The sequence below is a fragment of the Arvicola amphibius genome, chromosome 1 (assembly GCF_903992535.2).
Source record: "Arvicola amphibius chromosome 1, mArvAmp1.2, whole genome shotgun sequence".
NCBI lineage: Eukaryota > Metazoa > Chordata > Mammalia > Rodentia > Cricetidae > Arvicola > Arvicola amphibius.
In genome coordinates, this window is record NC_052047.1 from 148912899 (window position 1) to 148935480 (window position 22582).

Genomic DNA, 22582 nt, shown 5'->3' on the forward strand with positions numbered 1-22582 from the left:
GAGAACAGCCAAGATGTTGCTCACCTGACCTCTCACTCACTGTGTGCGTTGGGGGTGGGGTGGGGGTGCCTATCATCTAGTTGGTTTATCGTGAAATGGAGTTCTATTGTAATGATTTAGATATTTGCTCACTGAGAAGCCCTGTGAGGTTAGCAGAATACAGCTTCCGATTTAAAGATCTAAGGTTCCATGAGGAAATCAGTATCCTACCAGGTCAGGACGGAAAGACCAGAAACTTTAAACCCATATCCAGGACCGGCGCCAAGCTGGGCCCTCTTGTCTATCCTCAGGCCCTTTGCTCCCCATCCCACTGTGAACACTGCAAACCCAGGGCAGACAGAAGACTCCAGTGTCTCAGTGTAGCGTCTGCTTCAGACAAATGCTTAGTCTTCTAGCCCAGTGTTAGCATGGAGAGTCAATGGAGAAATGAACAAGTTCATGAAGAGATCCCAGGACTGAGAGGAGAGTCAGCCCGTGTCTCCCTCCCCAGGACTCCCATCTGGGTTCCTAGTGCTCTTTCCTCCCCACCCTTCCCTTTTCACAGAAGTGCAGGACACCAGAGGTACCAAAAAGGCAAACTGGACTTTATTATAAAGTTGGCTACAAAGTCACCGCAGCACCACGAGGTGGCCACCTGGGCAAGCCCAGGCAGTCTGGCGGCCGGGTGAGTCCTGCACCAGGTACACGCACTCGTGCAAGCACACGTGTGACGGCAGATCTGCCTTCCTCCATCGGAAAGGAATGTAGCGTCTCTTCGCGCCCCCCACCCCAGGCGCGGGGCGCAAAAGTCACAGGAAGGGCCGCCGGGGCGGCAGAGTCCGTCGGAATTGAAATCCCGTTACTGCTTTGTAGAGAATTCTACGTGGGTGTCAAGAGCCCCTCAGGGCACAGGCTAGCCCCTGGTGGGCCACGCCTTTCCTCCACCAAAACCCAGAGGTGGCTTGGCCTCTAGGAGTGGAGAACTGGCCCAGACCCATGGGACAGCGCGGTGGGGAAGTGAGACTCCCCCATTCTCCGCTTGAAATCCATTCAAGGAAGCTCACTACGAGTGATACAGATTGAAATGGAAACTGGGATCGCTCGAAGTCCCTTGATTTTAAAAAGTTGCTCCCTCCCTTGCCCTCCCCCCTCCCCCCTAAGTCCTTCAGGGCCTGGAGAATCAGATATATCCCCCTCTGGCCCCCAGAATCCCCCCAACAGTCCCGGGGGGGTGGAGAGCGGCTCCACGTCTTGATGACAATATGCCATACTTGACGACGTTAAGTCACAGACTTATTCAAAACGTTGGTTCCCCTCCACTTCCATCTGGAGAGAGAGAGAGAGAGAGAGAGAGAGAGAGAGAGAGAGAGAGAGAGAGATTGGTTAGTCAAGCCTATTAAGAAAAGGGGTCCTTGAAGGACTCGGGCTGTGTACAATGTTGATATACATTATGGGCTTCAAAGGAGTCTGCCAAATAAGAGAATGATCTCCAGAGTCGGCAGATCAGGGGCAATATGGACAGATGGAAGGGATCTGTGGCTGCAGCTTTAGACAGGACAGGGCCACTGGGATGGAGCTGGGGGTTTGGCATGGTCCTTTCTTTCCCCAACTTCCATCAACTCCTGCTCTGCATCCCCTTTAGAGGAAGCATTAGCTTTCATCAATTTTGTATAACTTAAGCAAAGTCTCTTTAACGCTAGGGCCTTGATTATTTTTGTCTAGAAAATAGGGGTAGTGACCAGTCTAGGTCCCTCACAAACTTTCAGGCTTTACCTAAGGATTGTCCATCACTTTATCCCATAACACCTCCTCTGGCCCGCCAGGTCTACTAATCCTTCTTACAGAGATTTGCATTGTCTTTACCCTCACTGCCCATCTTAGTGGTAGATGATATTGACCACTTAATAAAACCAAGGTTCAGAGAGTGGGAACTGATTCACCTAATCTGCCCAACATCTGACTGGAAGGACAGGGACAGGCACTCTTGGACATTAGGCTGGACTCACCTTCATGGAAGCTGTCTTGAACTTGGCTCTGGAGTTGATGCAACTCATCAGCAAACCCTTCGTAGGGGAATGTTGAGACACTTGTCTCAAAGGCGGTTTCATAGGTGGCCAAGTCCTCCAGGAAGCTGTGATCTTCTGGGGACAGGTTGTTGCAAGGTGACAGGGCCCCTCCTGGGACCTCTGTCTCAGGATCCCCTGAGCCCCATTCCCCATTGGGGTCTGGAGTAGAGAGATCCATGAAGATGTCTTCCACTGGCGTCTCTTCCAGGAATAAATTGTCAGGATCAACCAGGAAGTCCAGCTCCTGGCATTTCCAGGGCTTCAGATCCAGGCTAAGCACAGGGGGTCCAGCCCCTGACAGGGACAAGTTGGGGTTCAGGGGCTCCAGCCCTCCGAGTGACTCCAGCCCCCCGGTGCCAGCCTCAGCTGAAAAGGGTCTGTCCATGCCCTGAGCCAATTGGCTGATCTGCTGGATGAGACGATCTATCTCATTTTGCTCTTTCTCAGAGTACTGAAAGAAACTTTGCTTGACTGGAGAGGCCTCAGGTGTGAGCAGGCCTTCAGGCACCAGGGGAACATCCACAGAGAGGGGGCCCCGGAGCTGAGCTAGGGCCAGGAGTGTGCAGTCCCCATTACCAGGGCTGCTAGGACTTGGGGGCAACTTCTCATAGAGAAAACTGCATCCCTCCTGGGTGAAGTAAGTCTTGGTAGGATTGGGGCTCAGTTGCTCTGGGAAGGTTTGGCTGGGACTGTTCAGGTGTGCTTGGAACGCTGTGCTGGGAGGAGTCAGCTGCTCATGGGTGGGACTCCCCAGAGGTTCTGGGAATGTGGCAGTGCTAGGAAGCAGCTGGTCTGGGAAGGTAGAAGTGCATGGAGTCAATTGGTCTTCATAGCTTCTGGCTGAGGTTTCGCTCAGCTGTCCTTGTAGTGAACTTGTTAGTGGATCTGGGAAGGTTGCACTGCTGGGTGTCAACTGGTCAGAGAAAGTCACGGTGCTTGGCGTCAGCTGTTCTTGAAGAGAGCTGGATGGAGTGGGCAAGTGAGTCTGGAATGGTTCATGGAGACTGAAGAGGAAAGCACAGCCTCCTGGCTGATGGGGTGTGTAAGGTGGAGTACACACCAAATCTTTGCTCAGGTCTGCTTGGAGAGAAGGCTCAGGCCTCGAAGGGAATGGCAGGTAACTGAAGTCCAGCTCTTTGGAGGGTTGGGGAAGCTCTTCTGCTGTTGAGATCACACCTAGCTCAGGCGCCCTGGGGAAGGTAGTGCTTCTAGAACGTCCCAGAGCTGGCATAAAGACTGGGTTAGAACACTGCTCCTGGGAGAAGACATTCTCAGGGAATGAGGGTAGGATGGCTGGGGTTCCTAGGACATATGCAGCCTGGGTGTCTTCAGAATTTAGCTGCTGGCGGAGGCTCCAGGCTTCCGTGTCACTGGAGGGGAAAGAAGCAGAGGCTTGTAAGGCTTTGCTGTCCATTACCAGAGTCGTTTTCTGAGTTGCATTCTCTCCATACTGATCTCAGCTCCTCCTCCCCTCTCCACTGCCCTGAATCTTACAGCTTACCTGATAGGGTAGTTATTGGCAGTAATAGGGCCTTCTGGACCTTCTGAGTACAGCATGCAGTAAATCCATGCCCAGCCTCCATGCTTGGCTTGAAGTCTCACTACCATTTCTGCCTGGATATCTCCATTTTCAGCCACTGAGGAGAAAGAGAGATACAGGGTTAGCAAGCCCATCAAGTAGCACCACCGGCACACCCACCTCTCTCACCTCTACACTGGATTGAGGGAAGTGTGAATTTTCTCTCTTACTATCCTGACCTGCACCTCTAGGCAGCCCACCTTGACCTTAGCGATGCTTCTTAGCTGTGTCCTATATTGCTTTGACTTCTCACCCCAAAGCTGACTCTCTAGTCTTCAAAATTGCGGGTCTTAGTGTCTCCTCAATGTCAGTGTGGAGCACAGCCCATTCCTGGTTTATGTCCCATGCCTTCTCCCAGCTTCCTGTGTTATCCACAGTCTCTCAGGACACTCACACAGGCGGTAGTGTTGAGAAGAAGCGTGGGCCAGGTCCTCAGGGTGTAGCAGTCCATACCATGACTTACAGAGCAGTTCGCTGCGCTCAAAGCCCAGGTAGATTAGGACACTGGGAAGGTGGAAAGGGTGAGGTCAGCTTTCTGTTTTCTTACTTGATGCATGCACTTCACTCCCTCCCAGGTTCTCTGCCCACTTAAGCCCCATCCTCCCTTTCCTAAATCTAAGGTCAAGAGTCTAAGGTACCCTTCTTTCTGCCCTGCCTTCTTACTGGAGCTTGAACCTCTGGGCTTACCTTTCAGAGATGTCCAGTAGGGCTAGGTCCTTAGCATGCCGGCTCTGGAACATGGCTAGGAAGAGTGAAGCAGGACCAGGACCAGGGCCAGGGCCAGGGCCAGGGCGGGGTCTTGGCTCCAGGGGTGCACAGAAAGCTGTGAACACGGGGTTTCCTGCCCAGTAGGCTCCAGGTGGGTGAGCATGGAATCGACCTCGAATAAGCACCAGTTTGTTGCCTGCACTCTGGCGCCGGAGGGACTTGGAGGTGTTGAATCGGCAACGGAAAAGACGATCTAGGTGAGCAAAAAGAAAAACTGACTAAGAGAGTGGGCACCATATGAAAAGTAGACAGTTGGCAGAAGGGGGCAGAGGAGTGGGCTGGAGAGTGGAGAAGAAGCCCGTACCAGCATCCAGAGCAGAGGGCATGGTGAGCTGCTGGCGAACAGTGAGATGGTCAGCAGGGTCAATGATGTCGTAGATACTGTCACCCTGGGCAACCAGGTCCACCTAGAAGAATGAAAAAAGAGGTGATCGTTAGTGAAGGCAGTAAGAGCCAATCTGTGACCAAGAGCTTTTCTCAGGGCAGAATACCCTTACACCTCCAGGAACTCTCAGTTTCTCAGTAAGGGAAAGCTCATTTTATCCCACATATGCCACAACCTGAGATGCAAAGACTTTCAGTACTCACCATAGAATGGCCCAGATGCTCGCTCACACTTTCAGACAGGTATAGCAATTTCCCCTCAGCTGTGAACACAAGCAGAAATCCAGGTAGTGCTGCCACGATGTCTTCAAGCTCTTGAGCTGACAGAAGTCCCGTGGGGCCAGCCAGAGGAGTGCCTGTAGGGTGAAAACATCTGGTGAGTCAGGGTAAGACTCGGGTACAAAACAGAAATGCGGAGGGCATCATCTTAGTTGCAGAGAAGACAGGAAATTCTCGCAGCAGACCTAGCTCTGCAAACACCTGTTGACCCTATGCTTGTGGATTTTGGCCAAGAAACCTGTTGCTCAAACTATCTACCCAGGGAGCCCTCAGACATCCGAGCCCCGCGGGAACCTCCGCAGCACTGAGCGGTCAGCACTGTGGACAGAGCTCTCCCGAAGGGATTGGGGTTCAGCACCGCGGACAGCGCCCCTTAGAAAAGACGGTCGTTTTAAGCACCGCGGACAGCGGAGGGTAGGCTGACTGATTTGAGGACCTCGGACAGCGCCCAGAGCGGAGAAAGACCCTCTAGCATATCCTAGCACTTGCTGCTCTCCCCAGACTTCGCCTTTGCAGGCTTTCCCTGCAGCTTGCCAGGCTTCCTTCCGTCCACTCTCCGGATTCCTGAAGTGCCTCTGAGGCAATGGGAACCTAGACCATCCTATTTTAGCTCTCCATTTCCCACAAATCTGGCTAGAACTATCATCAGTCAGGCTAGTTTAGACAGAGCTCAGGAGAAAAAGTAGGAAGTCTGAAGTCCCCTCAAGTCCCTTCTCTCCACAGTCTTCCACTACGCTGTCCTAGACAAGCGGCAGTTTCAGCGCGTTCCCTCAGCTCCTCCATCCCTGGTCCCTGTTAGCTATAGTCTCTGGTAGCCCAGCTTGCTCACCTCCAGCAAAGAAGACACCCTTGCGAGTGTAGATGCAGGCAAGACTCATAATGTGCAGGTAGGACAGCCGGACCTTGTCCGCTTCAGCCAACGGCAGCAGTTCCTTGAGGTTCCGGATCTCGGCGTTGATCTGGTCGCGGCGCGCCTTGGAGGCGCCCTTGGTGGATCGGTACATGACTGCCGGCTGTGGAGCTCCGGCTCCGGCTCCCGAACACCTGCGATCCTGTCCCGATGCACCGGAGGCTTCTTCCTTGCTTCCCGGTCTTTCGCTCAGGCTCTCGCTCGCTCCCGCTCCACTTCTGGGCTCCGCTCGGCAGCGCTGCCCCCCTCGCCTGCCTCGATCCGCCTTATATAGCTCCTGGCAGGCGTGGGGGGCTCGTTTTAGAGACGGGGGGGGGAGCGGGAGGCGGGAGGTTGGGCTAAGCAAGCTGCAGCGGGAGCCACTGGCTGGGGAGGGGGGGCGCTCCTCCTCCCTCCCTGGCTTCCTACGTCATCTTGTGACGTCGAACAGGAGAGGGAGGGGGCGGAGGAGGGGGGGAGAAGAAGGCTGCGGAGGGGGCCGGCTGGCGAGATCTGTGCAGAGCCAGGCAGGGAGTGCAGGGACCCAGAATTCCTATTGTATTCTATTGGGAGGAGGGGTAGTGCACGGGTTAGGGTGGTCTGAAGACCTTGGCCAGAGAGTTTGTAGAAGGCTAAGGACGGGCTGATAACAACACTGAGTTTTCTAAGGAGGCAAAGGATAGGGAGGGGAAGGGTCCTCTGAGAATTTGCTGCTATCTGCCGGGCAAAGGTCAAAGTCACATGAGAAACTTTCCTTAGCTTTGGGGAAAGGGTTAGGTCACATCTGGGGGTCTTTTCTAAGGTCTATCCAATCTGAAAATCTCTTAGCACTTTCAAATAAATAATCCCCTCCTCCCCACCAAACCCTGGCCTAAGGGTCTAAATCTCCAGGATAGAGTGGAATGGTGGTCCTGGGGGGAAGAGACCAGATGAATTCGGCCTTAATCATATAACCCGGGCAGCACAGGAAGACAAACATCACCTCTGTGATCTGCAGTGATTTCTCATTTCTTTATCAGTTAACCTTAGCCATCTGTGGGGGAAACTGAGGCAAGGACCCAGGGCCTGGTGAGGATCTGGGTCTGCATTTGGGCCTCCCCGCACCCTCTCCAGCTTGCCAGCCCCCAAGGCGAGCTGTTCCCCCCGCCCTCTTGCAAGCCCCAGTCTCTCCGGCGGGCTGGGGGGCGGGGGCGGGGCTGGGGGAATCCCAGCTCCATATTAGGACAGGAATCCTCCGGCGGCTGCGGCTGCGGCTGCGGTGGGCGGGGCCTAGCGGCCTCCGCACTGCTCAGGAGAGCTCTCTCCACCGCTTCAGCGAGGAAGAGGGGGAGGCAGCCAAGAAACCAGGGTCTGCTGGGCCTTCCGTGACTACTGCACCTATCCAAGACCCTTATTTTCTGCCAGGCTCCCCTTCCCATCTCCCTCCGGTTCTTGCTCCATTTTTAACGTCAAGGCTCCTCATTCTGTCTTTCCACTTTTTACTCTCTGTGTGTGTAGTGTGTGTGTGTGTGTGTGTGTGTGTGTGTGTGTGTACACGCGCGTGCATGCACGTGTATGTGTGTGTGTGCGTGTATGTGTGTTTCCTTTTTTTCCCCCTTCCTCCATTGAATGTTGGGCATTCTGTCTTGGCTTTGTGGACTCCCCAAGCTCCTGAAAATTGCACCTTTGGTTAAATTATCTGTCTTTGTCCAGCTTATCTCCATAGGGTGTCCTTCCTAGTCACTATATACAATTGCTCTCTACAGAGGGAATGGGCGCCCTTTTTATCCCACAACCTCATGAAGGAGAAAGCAATGGTCTATGGAAACTTTTTGCCTGAAATCCCATTTAGAATAAGCACATGTAAAAACACTTTTAAGGCCAGAAAAAAGAAGAGCAATTTTAAAAGTTGGGGGAGAGGGACAGTCCTGGTTGTAGAAAGTCACAGAGGTAGAGATAAATTCTGACACCAAAGAGAAAAGTTCCTGGTCAAGGAAAGCCCCATTCCTCTTGATAGGGGTGGTAGCAAGAGAAGCAATGTGGAGTGAGGGGAAGGAGTGTTGGAAGAGGCTGCCTGCAGGAATGGGGCTACGGTTTAATGGTAGAGCACACTTCTAGCATGCTCAAGGCTTGAGTTCAATCCCTAGTGATGCCAAAGGCAGTGGAGGGAGGGGGAGAAGGAAGAAGTACATGGTTGTAGAGTCCTGATGTTTTGTACCATTTTGGTAGAGACTGAAAACAACCACTTAAACCATCATGTGGCAAATGAATTTGCTTGTTTCTCAGTACTAAGGATGGGACCAGGGTTTTGTGCATGCTGGACAAGCATTCTATTACTGAGGCTCATCCCTAGCCTCATAGACAGATGCTTTAAGCCTTGGCTAGGAGACGTTCTTGGCATCTAAGTTGTGTCTCTTTTCTGGGTCCAGCTAGTGTCCCTCCCAAGCAGTTTGAGCAGCCCGGCTGTGACAGCGCGGGGATGGTGGCCACTGTCCGTGGTGCTGAATATTGCCTTGCCAATCGGATTGGCCATGGCCTGCCTGTTAAATCAAAGCAGAGGTGGGCCTCAGGATAGACCAGGGTGGCAGGACGCAGCTGCCATCTTCTTTCCTGAGAATATATATGGGCTATTTACAGGGATGGGGGGGTCAAGACTCCTGGGCTCTAGGAAATAGTTAAACTAGGCTTAAGAGAGTTAGGCTCAGGGGAAGAATCCTTGGGTTTTTCCAGGAGAATGGACTAGGGATAAGGAACTTTGGAATGGGAGAAGGGTCTAGAAAGGAACGAGGGAGGGGTGGAGGAGGGATCATCCTAGTTTGACTACTTTGATTCAAGTTGAGAAGCTCTATGTGCCCCCAATGTCTCCTCTCCCTAGGCCAGCTCCCTCTCCTCTTGCCTCCCACCTCCATGAAACTATTTTTAACTGTGCAGAACCAAAAATAGCCTGGCAGCCGCTTCAGGCCGTGGGAGAAGAGCTATTTATATCACCAGTGACGGTTCTGAAATAGCAGGCAGGAGGAGGGGGCGGCTGGCACGCTAGAGAGCTCCTGGCCGCTGCTAAAAATACTGTCAGTGTGAGTCATCCTGGCCTGGCTGAGTCACCCCACTCTCTCCCCCCCAAGCGGCAGGCAGCAGCAGCAGCAGAACAGAATTGGAAGTCTGAGATGGGGGAGGCATCACAACCTTTGGTTATGGGAAAGTGGGCAAGGAGTGAGTTGGGAAAGGGGCTTTGGGGTCTCTCTCTCTCTCTGTGTGTGTGTGTGTGTATAGAAGGAAAAGGTGGGGGTGTACAAGAGACTCCCAGCCAAACTTACTGGGTGAACATGCAGCATTTGCAGCTCTACCCTCCAGCTATAAGATGCTTGAGCAATTGAAGGGGAGATGTGGTGTGTGTGTGTGTGTGTGTGTGTGTGTGTGTATGTACTTGACTGAAGCTGTGTTGCATGTTCTGTGTCTGCATCCAAGCCTGTCTGTCTGAACACACTTGTCTATCTGCATCCATGTATCTGTTTGCATGTGTTTTGTAGCTGGGGTCTGCATCCTTGTGTGTGGTACCTGCACCTGTATTTTTTAATCTGTCTGTGTTTTTCTCAGTCTCTACCTTCCTGTGTTGCATGCAGTTTTGTATTTTGTGCTTACATTTACTTGTTTTACAGCTCTCTGTGTGTCTGTGTCCATATCTGAGTTGGCCTTGGGCCTTTTCTCACAGCATTAGATGGTTTGCATAGACTGCATGCTTCCTGAGACCCAGTGCAGCTTCCCTTGCCTACTCTGATACCATTTTTTGTTGTTTTGCAACATCTATCCGTTGCTTATCCCTCACCACCAAGCATCTCTTTCTAACTCTCAGCCTCTAATAATTTGCAATGGCCTCTCTGCTGCATGCAGTCTCTGCAGAGGAGAAAAACAACTTCATAGGAACACTCCCCTTCCTCTGGAACCATCCCGAATCTTCTCTGGCCTGCAGGAGTACGTGGTTTTTCATCACTCCATATTTGGGGAGCTGAGAGAAGGGCTTTCTTTAGTTCTAAAAAAATTGCTGGTGTGGGCACAGGCATGTGTAGCACGCACATACACACAGAGACACACACACAACTGAGAGAATGAGAGAGAAAAAAATATCAAGGTCCCTTCTTTACTGAGCAGAGCTCGCATCTGTTGCCATGGAAACCCACCCACTCCTTCCCCGAAAAATCACCAAGAAGAGGTGATGGCATCGAGAAGGGATTGGCTGATTCCTTTCTTTATTTTTTTCCGAAAAAGGCCTTTTTATAGCAAGAACAGGCCATGAGATTCCTTGCCCCTGTCTTGCATGGCTTCACTGGGACCCTAGAGGGACATCACCCCTCAACCCCTATTAGAGAATAAGTGTTGTATCTTTTCCAGAGATTCCAGGAGGAAAACCTCCTGAGGAGTTGGAAGGTGGGTGGAGGATTTGGTTCTTCAGAATATCATGGAGACTCCTGGCTGCTTTTTCTCAAAAATTGGAGCGAGGATGTTGACAGAGGACTGTCAGTGTGCATGTGGTGTTTGTCTGCACAAGTGTGTCTATAAGGAAGGGAAGGGGAGATGAAGGGTAGGAGAGGGAGGAGAAGGGGAAGAGAGAGAATGAAAAAATGAATGAATCACTTGCTAGGGCTTCAGAGAGGAAAAGGTGCTGAGGGATGTGGCATTCAGAGATCATGTGAGCAGACAGGAGAACGAGATGACAGCTTAAACTGTATGATGCAATGAGTGGGGCCGCAAGTTCCCTTCATGGAAGCTCCAGGGAAGCTGGGACTAGAGCTGGCCAGGAGAACACAGAAGCTTACTGCTCCTGACTGGAGTGCCAGCCTGGCTCTCAGCGGCCTCCTGCAAAGCCTGGCTACCAGCCACTGCAGCCATGTTGCTCTCTCAAGTGAACTCCAGCACCCTGCCAAATGGCTGGATGGTAGAGAGGAAGAGAGATTTCTGTTTCCTCCTTGGCTTGGCTTGCTCCAGAAATGGGGTCACCGAGGACTGTAAAGCAGACCAAGAATCTGACTCTATCGAAAGATGCATCTCCATCCTAGAAGGCTATCAGCACCCTTAGCAAGCGAGGATGTGGCCTGTATGGTAGACTTAAAAGCTGTGGAGTTAGGGGATGGAGGAACTTGCTCTGGTCTTTTAGACACGTTCTTTTTCATCTATTTATCTATCATGGCAGGGACATACATGTGTCATGGTGTGCATGTGTGGAGGTCAGAGGATAACTTGCAGGAGTCAGTTCTTTCACTTCGTCACATGGGTCCTGGGTGGGGATCAAACCCAGGTCATCAAGCTTGCCAGGAAGGCCTTAGAGCCTTCCGAGCCATTCTATCTGCACCCCTTAGACTCTTTCTCAGGACTAATATGATTAGCATTATTATGTTCATTATATAGTTGGTGAAGTGAAGACCAGAAATGGATAATGACGAAGTCACACAGCAAGGTGCAGGCAATGCTGTGCTTTAAGCTAGCCCCGCCCCCCACTGAAACTTCTTCTCTTGACACATCGAACAAAAGTGGGGCCTATAGATTATGGCCCCAAATAAAGTCTGGTCCACTGCTTATTTTTACAAATGAAGTGTTACTGGGACAGATCCAAATCCATTAGTTTACTTATGAATGATGCCCATTTTCACACAGAGACAGAATTCTGTAAATGCAGAAGGGACCAGACACCGGCCAGCCAAAATGTCTACTATCTGACTCTTGACAGAAAAGGCTTGCCACCCTTAGAGCAGAGACAAGGAGACAGCCCTGTCCCAGCCCTCTCCCATCACTGTCTCTCTCCGTAAAGATCTCTGGTCTCAGAACAAACCACACTGTCACCTCTTCTCTCTTTACCCAGCTAAGTGAGAAGAACCGGGGAAGTCCTTACTAATGTCTAGAGACCATGAATGCATGGTCTCCACCATACAGGAGTGATTCTGCATACCCCATTGACAGCATGAATTCCAGCTGGCAGTGAAGAGGCAGCTTACCCCACCCATCCCTGGTCTCTTTGGGACTGCATTTTGGGAAGATTAGTTGTTTCATATTGGAGGTTAAGTAGTTATCAGGAAGACCAATTTTTCTTATAAGGAAAGATGAGCATACAATGAGATATCCAGCTTCCTGCTGTCTCTAATCTGACTCAATGGCAGAACACGCACCTTCCCAGAGAGGGCGATCAACTTGCTCAGGGTCACACAGCCAGAATGAGATGAACTCAAAACTAAATCCATGTTTCTTTGTTTCCACATTCTTTCTGTTTTCTTTTTAAAATCTAGGTTTTCTTATATCATTCCTTGGAATTGGTGGACTTGCAATCTCATAAATGTTTTCCAGAAGGTTCTCTGGCAGTGCCCAATCCTGTGGTCATGGCGCACCGCCTATCCGATGGAATGCTAACCCTCAAGTAGAGCTGGCTTGTGAAGCATTGAGCTGGCTTTAGCTGCACCCCTATGGGCTGTTTTCCTTCTCCTCCGGCCTTTTCATTGTGAGATCACCCCCTCAATCCTACTTGCTCATAGAAGCACTTAGAACGTTTTATCTATTTATAGTTATGAAATCAACAAATCTCATGTGAAGAGGGTACATGCTGGTACCCACGCATGGAAATGGTCAGAGCCAGGGAAGAGCGCTGGGCAGAGGTGAGGGATAAGGAGGAATAGAGTGGGTAGGAGTGGGAAGACTAGAGCCTGGTTGGAAAAAATGTAAGGTGTCTGGGCAAGGCTTGTGGACAGGACTGATGGAGGGGGCCTTCTCCAAGGAGGGGAGGAAAATTAATTCGCGAGACACACTTTAAAAATCCAGACTAGGGCCGGGCAGTGGTGGCGCACGCCTTTAATCCCAGCACTCGGGAGGCAGAGGCAGGCGGATCTCTGTGAGTTCGAGACCAGCCTGGTCTACAAGAGCTAGCTCCAGGACAGGTCCTAAAGCTGCAGAGAAACCCTGTCTCAAAAAAAAAAAAAATCCAGACTAGGCACCCCACTGCCTCCTGGCCTGACCCCAGCCCTCTAGATCTGTGGGCCTTATATACTGCCTGTGATCTGCCTCAGCAGAACTCCTCCCTGCCCCAATGGTCTTCAAGTGATGACTACCACACCCCTGCTGCTCTCACAGCCCCACCTGTACCTCTTCCTTACTGCACTTTCAAGAATTTGAGGCAAGGTCTCATTTATTCTAGCCTAACCTCAAATTCATTAGGTAGCAGAGGATGACCTTGAACTTCTGCTCCTCCTGCCTCCGCCTCCCAATGCTAGAATTACAGGTGTGCACCTGTTTTGTTGCTGCATTTATCACTCTTAATCATCGTGCTTGTTCCTTGTCTACTACCCCATCCCCTGCCACTATGTTGCCAGCATCCACCACAGGACTGGGCAGGAATCAGGGGCAAAGTGGGTGGATGCGATGCTCACTACATGGCCAGCCAATGTAGTGGATGCTGGCAGTGGGGGAGACATGAGCCTGGCTTTAACAACATGGAGCCTCCATGCTGGTAAGAAGATAATGCTAGCAAGCCATATGAATGAGAGACTGTCATGGAAGAAGCATCCGGGGTACTTGGGCTGAAACATAAGGGACAACCAAGCCTAGGGAGTTGGCAGTGGGCTCCCTAGGGAGGTGTGTTTGAGCTATGTTGTTGGGAGTCAAGTGGCCAACTGACTGGTTGTGCTGGGCGGGTGGAGCAGGGTGGAATGAACTGGAGCATGGTCCTGAGGCTTTATAAGGTGTGGCGGGTCCTAGTGGTAGAAGCTAACAAGTGCATTAATTAGGTAGACACAGGCAGTGCTGTAGGGGAAGCTGGCCCCCCACTTTAGCCCACAGCTGTGGCTGCAGGAGCTGTGCTGGGAACGGGCCTGAGATGAGGTGACCAAGGCTCAGCCTTTAACCACTAGGGCTGTCAGAAAGTGTGAGGAGCAGCCCAGACTCCTCCCAGGCTGTGCTCTGGTGACCCAGCCTCCGTCCTCCACTTCCCTCTTTTCTAACTATGGGCAGCTTCTGGCATCCTGTTCTCTGCAGCCCGTGGGCACACACAAGCCCCTTGCCCCTCTCTACACCTGATTCTCATTATCCTCATTATCTTGGCTCAGCTATCACCGCAGAAAGTCTTCCCTATCAGGTCAGATCTCCAGCTCTAGGTTCCCTGATATCTGTGCTTCTGTCATCAGTCATGACAAAGGCAATTTTGACTTTGTCCTATTGATGAGTTGGTCACTGTCCTCCCCCGCCTCTACTGGAGCCCCTTGGGTAGGAGTGGTCTGCTTTGTCCACCATCAGCTTGAAGCAAAGTGCCCCTGTATATTTGTAAAAAACAAACAAACAGAAAAAACCTAGTGGCTGGAGAGATGGCTCAGCAGTTAGAAGCACTGATTACTCTTCCAGAGGACTCATGTTCAATTCCCAGCACCCACACCCACATGGCAACTCACAACTGTCTGTAACTCCAGTTCCAGGGGACCTGATATTCTCATACAGACACACATGCAGGCAAAACACCAATTCACATAAAATAAAAATAAATGAATTATTTTTAAAATTCTAAAAGACAGAAAGAATTGAGATACTTTTCTCGGTGACCAGAAGACTGAAAGGGATTGAGGGGCCAGCAAGAAATGGAGCTTGCTGCCGAGGCTAACAACCTGAGTTCAATCCCCAGGACCAGCATGGTGGTAAGAGAGAACTGACTCCCACACACTGTCCTCTGACCTCCACACACAGACCCGGTGCACGGCCACCCACACACGTGCACACAAAATGAACAAAAATGTGACTGAAAAGATAAAAAGAGGAGTTTGAATAGACGGAATCTTCACGTAGAGGCTGGAAGGCAGCCAAGGCAGGAGAGACAAGAAGGTGGGGACTGGAGGGAGACGGGTCGAGTCTTGCCTCTATTGTGACAATGGCCAGGCATTACTATTTCATGTGTCAGTATTAAACTGAGATGTGAGGACAATAAAACTTGTGTTAAGGCCTTAATACAAGAACTAGGTGAGGCAAAGGCAGGCCGATCTCTATGAGTTTGAAGACAGCTTGGTCTACATAGCAAGTTCCAGGACAGTCAAAGCTACAAAGAGGAGCCATGTCTCAAAACAAAACAAACAAGCAAATAGAAAAGAACTAGGTAAACTACCTTGTCAAGGCACTCAGAACAAGGTCATAGGCATGGAAGGAATGGAGTAGGGACAGGTGTAGAATGGGAGTGGCCATTATCTTAAGGAGAATATAATTTTGAATAAGACCATACAGAAGTGGCTCAGTTAGGTTTATGGCCCTGTATGCTTCCTGCATCCTTGGTCTATGAATGCTGGATGGAGGCATCCAGGGTAGGGGCTGAAATATCTCCAAAGAGAAGGCTAAAGATATCAGTGGAGTCCTGAGGAAACTGGGGGATACAGCAACTGATCCTGAGGGTTTGGATTCAGAGCCCTTCCTGTGTATCAGTGGGGCATCCTCACATCCCTCAAGGGTAGAATGGAGCATTCAGGTCAGTACCAATGTATTCCTCATGAGTCAACAACTGAAATCCTTGGCCATCTTTCTAGAAGACAGCCTGACCATGTTCTTACCCAGCTTAAATTCCAGCTCCTGTTTCTCTTACCCCAAAGCTCCCTGTGACTGGCGTCTCCTCTCTCTCTTCTGCCCAGGTTTGCGGGCCATCGCAGACCCCAGCTTTATGTTCCTGTGTAACATCATGTGAGTGTCCCTACTGACGTGGAGTTTATAGGTGCATCAAGTGCCCAGACCTTATGTACCCGGTGTGGGGATCAGCTCATTAGAACCCCCAGAGCAGATGCCATGTGTAGGCTTGTCCTGAGCATGCAGAGGAGGCATTTTCAGAGAGCATCCCCATAGGCCTGGGCCAGAGGCAGAAGGAAAACCCTAGGAGCAACCAACAAGAGACTCTGGGAGCAGAGAGCTGGGGACACCCCCACCCGGGCAAGTGCTGCAATCACAGTTGGCTGAGCCATAGCAAGAAGCAGAGAAGCAGCCGTTCTGGTCTGTTGCTGGAGAAGCTTCTGGAACTAGGGAAGGATGAGCACTGTGTGGGTGAGGAGGGGACACCAGGAAGCTGCGGAGGAAAGGACCATCTGGTGAAGGGGAAAGCTCCTGAATGGCCCAGCCCTGGCTGAGGATTCCTCTGCCAAGGATTCAGAGATCTGAGATGAAGAGGAAGTGAGCTTAGCCTCAGTGCCAGCAGACTGTTTGAGGCAGAGGAAGAGCCCCAGGCAGGAGGATCAGGAGACAAAGATTCTAGCCCTAACTGCCACCAGCCCGCTGGGGGCACCATGCAAGCCCTTTCTCCTCTCTGGGCCTCCGTTTCCCTATTTGAAATGAAAGGTCACCAGTACATTTAGCCTTAGAGTATTAAAGTATTATCCCCCCACCAATCTGGCCTCCTGAGTGTCTCTGTACCCTGGTCCCACTTGGCTCAGCACCTTTGGAATTGGAATACTGCACGGTGAAACCCAGTTTCAGGTGGGGATGAGCCCATGTGCCCGGTGCTAGGGTCTGAAAGAGCCTGAAGTCTCCAGAGGACCATACTTCTCAGATCTGGGTGAGCAGAGTCACCTGAGATCCCTGAACACCAAGCCTGTATGGACTTGGGGGAATAAACACTTCCTAAGGCTCAGGGGAAAGCAAGTGGGTCACTGACTTTTTCCCTCATTAGATCCAACCCAACCAGGGCCATTCTTACAGGTCTGTACCTACTTCATTAGGGGACTCACCATTGGAGGAGTCTGATGTGGTCCAAAATGCACAAAACAGACCCCTGAGGGCGGTCTGCCCAGCCTGCGCCTGAAGTAACTACTGTCTCTGCTTCCTTAACTTCAGTCTTGTGGAAGGAAAAAGATCCTCTCTGCCTGGTCCCTCAGGCAGCCATAGATGGACCCCACAGTCTAGCCCAAACACCCACTTTCAGAGACTCTCAGAGGCCCAATGGAAGAGGGTGCTCCTTTGAGGTCATCTCTCTTGGGTGACTGAAGGCAGGTGTAGAATGAAGTAACCCAAGAGCCACAGCCACAGTTGGAGACAGGAGATCCTGAAACATAGCTTTGGCTCACATAGAGCAGTGACCTTGTGTCAATCAAAGGCTAGCCTCTGGAGTCAGGGGCCAGTGTTCTGGGTTCTAATCTCAGCAACAAATACACTGCCTTGCCTTGTGACCTTGGCAAACGACGTCTCTTTGAAGACTGCCTCAGTTTACCCCTTTGTGCATTGTAGGCTTGGCCCTGGCAATGGGTGCCCCTTGGAAGCACCATTCAAGGTTCCAGGGGTAGGTGCTACACCCAGAACCACAAATGTTGATCCACTCTGGCTCCCCAACCCTGGTCCAAAATGGAGACCTGCAGATGTCTGGTTGTATCTCTAGATGGCCAAGTACATCATGGTGTCCTCTGTCAGCTGTCATCAGGACTGGGCAGAGGGTTCAAGGGGCTGGGTCCACATGGCTCTGAGGATTCCTGCCAGTGTCCAGCAGGCCACATTTCCATCCAGAAGCCAAGTGGCATTTGCAGGCAGTCTAGAAGAGGTTTGACTCCAGAATGTTCCAGAGAGCTGGTAGGCTGCAAGAAGTCTTCAATGGAAGCAGGCAGCATCCTGGCCACAGAGTCCGTGGGGTCCAGAAGTTTGTCCAGAAAGGCCACTGGTCCAGAAAATCCACCTAAGATCTCGATGTTGCTGGGGAAGAAGAGACAGCTGGTACGGAGGCAGAGTTGCCTAGCCCTTGTCTGGGTGCAGGGCAAGGGAGAGAGAGGAACAAAATGTATCAGTAGTCTGCAGGGTTAAGAAACATGGGGTTCTCCCGGGGCCAGGAAGCCAGGCTCCCTGGTCTTGGGCCTATGTTCCCTAGAAACTAGTCATGTGACCTCTGGTCAATCGCTACTCTCCTCTCTGCCTCAGTTTGCCTTTCAGTTTAGTGAGAGGGCCGAGTTTTCCTGGGTTCCCAATCTACTTCAAGCCGAGGCCCAGGAATAAAAGACTTAAACAGGGGCTGAAAGAAGGCCCGAGGGCCGCGAGGTCCTCACCTGACGCTGTCCCTCTTGTGGCCTTGTCTGTAGGATCTCCAAGCACGAATAGGCCTGGCATCTTGTTTTCTTCCAAGGTTTCTATAAGAGTCTCACCTCCTGGGGACAGGGGATGAGGGGTTAAGGGCAAGACCTCCTCTCTCCAAGGTTGAAACGTCCCCTCCCCTCAAAGGTGGAGGGCATTAAGATGAGAATGGGGTGGGGCGATGGCTCCGGGGGGCTTTCAAGGCCGGCCAGGACTCCGCCGCTCAGGGGCGGGGGCAGCTCCTGAGCTCTGGCGAAGCCGCCACTCTGCCAGTTGCCTTAAAAAGGCGCCAGCGCGCGCGCATCAGCAGAAGGGCTGCGGCTCTCTTCCAAAATAGGCAAGAACTGGGAGGCCGCGAGAGATGAGCTGCGAGGAGTGCAGACGTCACGCAGGGCCTCCCTCCTCCCTGCCACCCCCCTCCGTCTGCATCACGTTGCCATGGCAACGGAGTGCCGCGGTAACAGATGAATGAGCTTCAGCAAGCAGAAGAGCCCACAGAGACGCGCACTCCCTCCGCGTATCAGCTAACAGGGATGCAGAGAGAAGGGATGCAGGCGCAACCAGAAGGAAAGAGTGCCAGGGCCCACTCATCCCCCACTGATCCTACTGTGTCCCAGAGGCCCAGGGGCTATTATGCCTAAGCATCTCTGACCCTATGGTTCAGGGCTCCTCTGTTCCCAGGGTTCCCCTTTCCCTCATTCAATTAATTCTCAGATTCCCGAACTCTGCGGAAAACCTGACAGCATGTGCCTTAGCGCCACTGCATGGCGGTTCATGAAGCTGCGGCAAATGTTTGTGGCTGGAGTTTCTTCCGTCTATGTCGCCCTCTAGCGTTGGCGCGAGAGAAAACCTAGGCGTACTGGGCAATTCAATGAAGGACACTCACTATGAGGGGATTCATAGGTAATGTCAGATAATACGATGGTAAGCACCTTTACATACTTCTTCATTTCATTCTCAAATCATCTCTCTACTGCATATTACTATTGCTGTTACCATTTTACAGGGGACAAAAATCGAGGCTGAGAGAATCTTTGAGAACTTTGCCCAAGAATCTACAACATCAAAGGATGGTGTCTTCAGAACTCACACAGCATAAAAAAGTTCCTGTGACCCTCTTTCTTTCACATGGATGGCTCTTGACCAGCCTCACATGTTCTTTAGATAAGCAAGATGGAACTCCTTAAAAGTATTCTCATTTCACAGATATGATTGACTGGGAGAAGTGAAATGGTTTGCTGGAGAGGATGGAGCCTGGGTTCTGGATTGCTGATCTCAGAATCTGGGGGGTAAGGAAACTGGATGAAGTCCACCACTCCTGTGAGACCTTACCCCTGAGGAGAGAGAATGAGGAGTTCTGTAGAACCCCTTCATTAATAAAAACATGCCCTGGTCAGAAGAGGGACGGAGAGCTTATCTCCTCGCTCCTTCCGTGGAGGTATAATTGTGTCTACCACACGACATATCCCCATGCTCTTGTCTTGCAGCATTACCTGTCTGCTTCTCCCGAACCCTCTACAGAGCCCTTCCTCCCAGGCGATGTTTTGAGCAGACATGCCCATTTACCAGTGGGTAACTAATCCAGGCTCTACCACTTCTTTGCTATTCGGGCAGAGACACTGACTCTATGCAGGTCTTTGGACATCGGCAGCTTGTCCTTACTAGCTGGTATTGGGGCATCATGGTCTATATTCATGATTATTCAGTTTGTAAACCTTGGCCACATGGTTTGGGTATTTATTATCTAGTTATGGTTTTTTTTTTTTGGTTTTTCGAGACAGGGTTTCTCTGCAGCTTTAGAGCCTGTCCTGGAGCTAGCTCTTGTAGACCAGGCTGGCCTCGAACTCACAGAGATCCGCCTGCCTCTGCCTCCCGAGTGTCTAGTTATGTTTTAAAGTGGGATTTCATAGAAATTCAAAACTCGTGCTTGCCTTGGTGCATTTTTCCCCCATTTTTATTTGTTTGTGACAGAGTTTCTCTACATGGCCCTGGCTGTTCTGGAACTCTTTTATGTAGACCAAACTTGTCGTGAACTCACAGAGATTCATCTGCATCTGCCTCCTGGGTGCTGGGATTTAAGATGTGTGTCCCCATTGTTTTTTAAAATATTTTAATTTTAAAAGATGTACTTATTTTTATTTTATATGTATGAGTGTTTGCCTGTATGTATGTGCACTATATATATGCAGTACACATGGAGACCAGAAGAGGGCATCAGAGAGAACTGGAGTTACAGAAAGTTGAGAGTCGTGGGGAGCTGGGAGCAGAACCCAGGTCCTCTGCAAGAGCTGCAGGCACTCTTAACCATTGAGCCATCCTTCCAGCCCTTCCCACCTTATTATTTTTAACTCATGCATTTAGGGGTGGCCACGTTCTGACTCAAACCATTGAGAGGAATCCGAGGGGCTGGTTGCATCACTAACTGAACTCACCAGGCAAACCCTGGACTTTCAAGTTCTATCAGAAGCCATCTTACCTTATCTAAGGGAACATCCCAATGTAGTGAACTCTTTTTTTTTTTTTTTGAGCCTCGATGCCTCTGTTTTTTTTTTTTTTTCTTTTTCTTCCTTAAGAGGACTTTCTACTAACTCTGGAAGGCTGTGAAAATCCATGCAGAAGTGACTTTATCCAGACATCCCCAGCTGTGTTACCAGGTGGCCTCTCTTGAATGCTTTCCTACCATTTCCCTTGACCAATTTCCCTCCATCTGGAGACATCTTCTGGCTCCAATACAGCTTCTCTTATAAGGGTTGTGGTTACAGTTGTCCTTATGGCTCTTCCCTGCCTGCTGGCAGAGTGTCTTCTGGGACATCCACTGACTTTGAGAAGGCTACAAGGACATTGCAGTTTGACGTCAGTCGGTAAGCATCACCCTTGAATTGTAATGGTCAAGTGTAATTTTCCATCTCTTCTGCTGAGGTTCCCAGTTTGCCCTACGCCCAGGTTTTCAGTGTGGCCTACCAGCAGCGACTTCTGTCCTTGCTCTCTGATGAAGTACCAGATAGGGACTGCTTCAGAGAGGAAGTATTTACTCTGGTCCATGTCTCAGGGGTTACAGTCTGTCCTAGTTAATTTTATCAAATTGAAACAGCCTAGAGTCATCTGAGAAGAGAACCACATTTGAATAATTGCCTAGATCTGATTGGCCTGTGGGTATGTCTGTGGGGGTGATTATCTAGATTTGATTGGCCTGTGGTCCTGTCTATGGAGGATTGTCTAAATTATTGATTGATGGGGGGACAGCCCACTGTGAGCCGCACCATCTCGAGGCAGGTGGTCCTGGGTCATATAAGAAGGCTAGCTAGACATGCTGCCCAGGAGTGAGCCAGCAAGCAGTGTCCCTCCAAGGCTTCTGCAGTAAGTTCCCACCTTGAGTTCCTGCCTTGACTCCTCAACAATGGACTATGAGGGTGGAAGTATAGGCTGAAATAAACCCACTCTTCCCCTAGATTTCTTTTGGTCAGAGTATTTTTGTCACAACAGAAAAGAAACCAGAACACCATTCAAGGCAGGAAAGGAATGCAGGTGGGGTCAGCTCATTGCTTTGGTTACAGTTTGTCATTAGTCAGGAACCCTAGAGTTTGGAACCAGAGTCACACTGCAACCCAAAGACCCATAGCATGGACTTCTTCCAGGTAGACCCCTCCTCCTAAAGGTGCCACAGTCTCCCAGAACAACCACAAGCTGGAGATCAAGTGTTCAAATACCTGAGCCCAAGATGAGGGAGGGGCATCGTGCGTTCAACCCATATCACAAGGGTATATGATTGCTTAGTTCTAGTTTCTATCAGCAGGACCTGGGCTAAACATTGTCAATGTGAGCCAGTTCTAGCAAATTCTTACAGAACCCTTATGAGCCAACACGTTGCAGACTACTGATGAGAGACGGTTTTTCCATATTATATCTACAGTTAGCGAGTCAATCTTTGTGGCACTGGGCCGTTCAGATATGTTAATTATTGGGGTTTGTATCAGTTAGCTATGGCTTTGTAACAGATGCCCTTCCCCCAATACTATAGCTTAAAATTCTACACATTTTTATTACACGTAAGCCTGTAAATTAGCTAGGATGTTCATAGGGTCTCTCAGATGTTTGGGGGATCCGCTGCTGCAGGTTGTCCTGGAAGTCTAGGATAAGACAGTTGAATTTCCCTCTACGTTGTTTTTCTCCGGTGGCCTCGCCAGACCTCGCCCCGTGGAACAAGGGACAAGTAGTTACAACCCTTGTGAAGCCAGTTCATAAGACCCACACAGTACTGCTTCTTTCACACCCTACTGACCTGGCACATGGCCGGTGTGGCCCAGAATACGGCTAAGAAGACAGAACACAGATGAAGCATATAGCGTGGATTTCATTAGTGCACCGCGGGCCTGATGGCTTCCCCAGCTGGCTGATTCTGTTGACCGTGAAGGATCCCTGCTTAGACTTTGACTTGCGGTGGGGTTGTTATTCTGTCCCGTGTGTGGTGATAATATTTTATGCCAATAGTTTAAATATAGTTTTGCAGCTGTTTATTCGTTTGTCTACTTAGTTGGTGTCTGAGCGCACCTGCTGCAGTGCTCTTGTGGAGGTTAGAGGACTTGAGGGATTGGTTCATTGGTTCTTTCCTTCCACTCTATG

At 50.7% G+C, this 22582-nt stretch overlaps 1 protein-coding gene across 1 annotated transcript; it reads right to left on the reverse strand.

The window, feature by feature from the left end:
- Window positions 1-1276: 1276 nt before the first annotated feature.
- Npas4 (neuronal PAS domain protein 4) lies at window positions 1277-6059 on the reverse strand. Its single transcript, XM_038315759.1, has 8 exons — window positions 5885-6059; window positions 4981-5132; window positions 4697-4799; window positions 4312-4585; window positions 4019-4128; window positions 3547-3682; window positions 1986-3415; window positions 1277-1305 (listed from the first exon to the last, which is right to left on the reverse strand). The coding sequence occupies exons 1-8, from the start codon at window positions 6057-6059 to the stop codon at window positions 1277-1279; spliced, it is 2409 nt and encodes an 802-aa protein (XP_038171687.1).
- Window positions 6060-22582: the final 16523 nt, after the last annotated feature.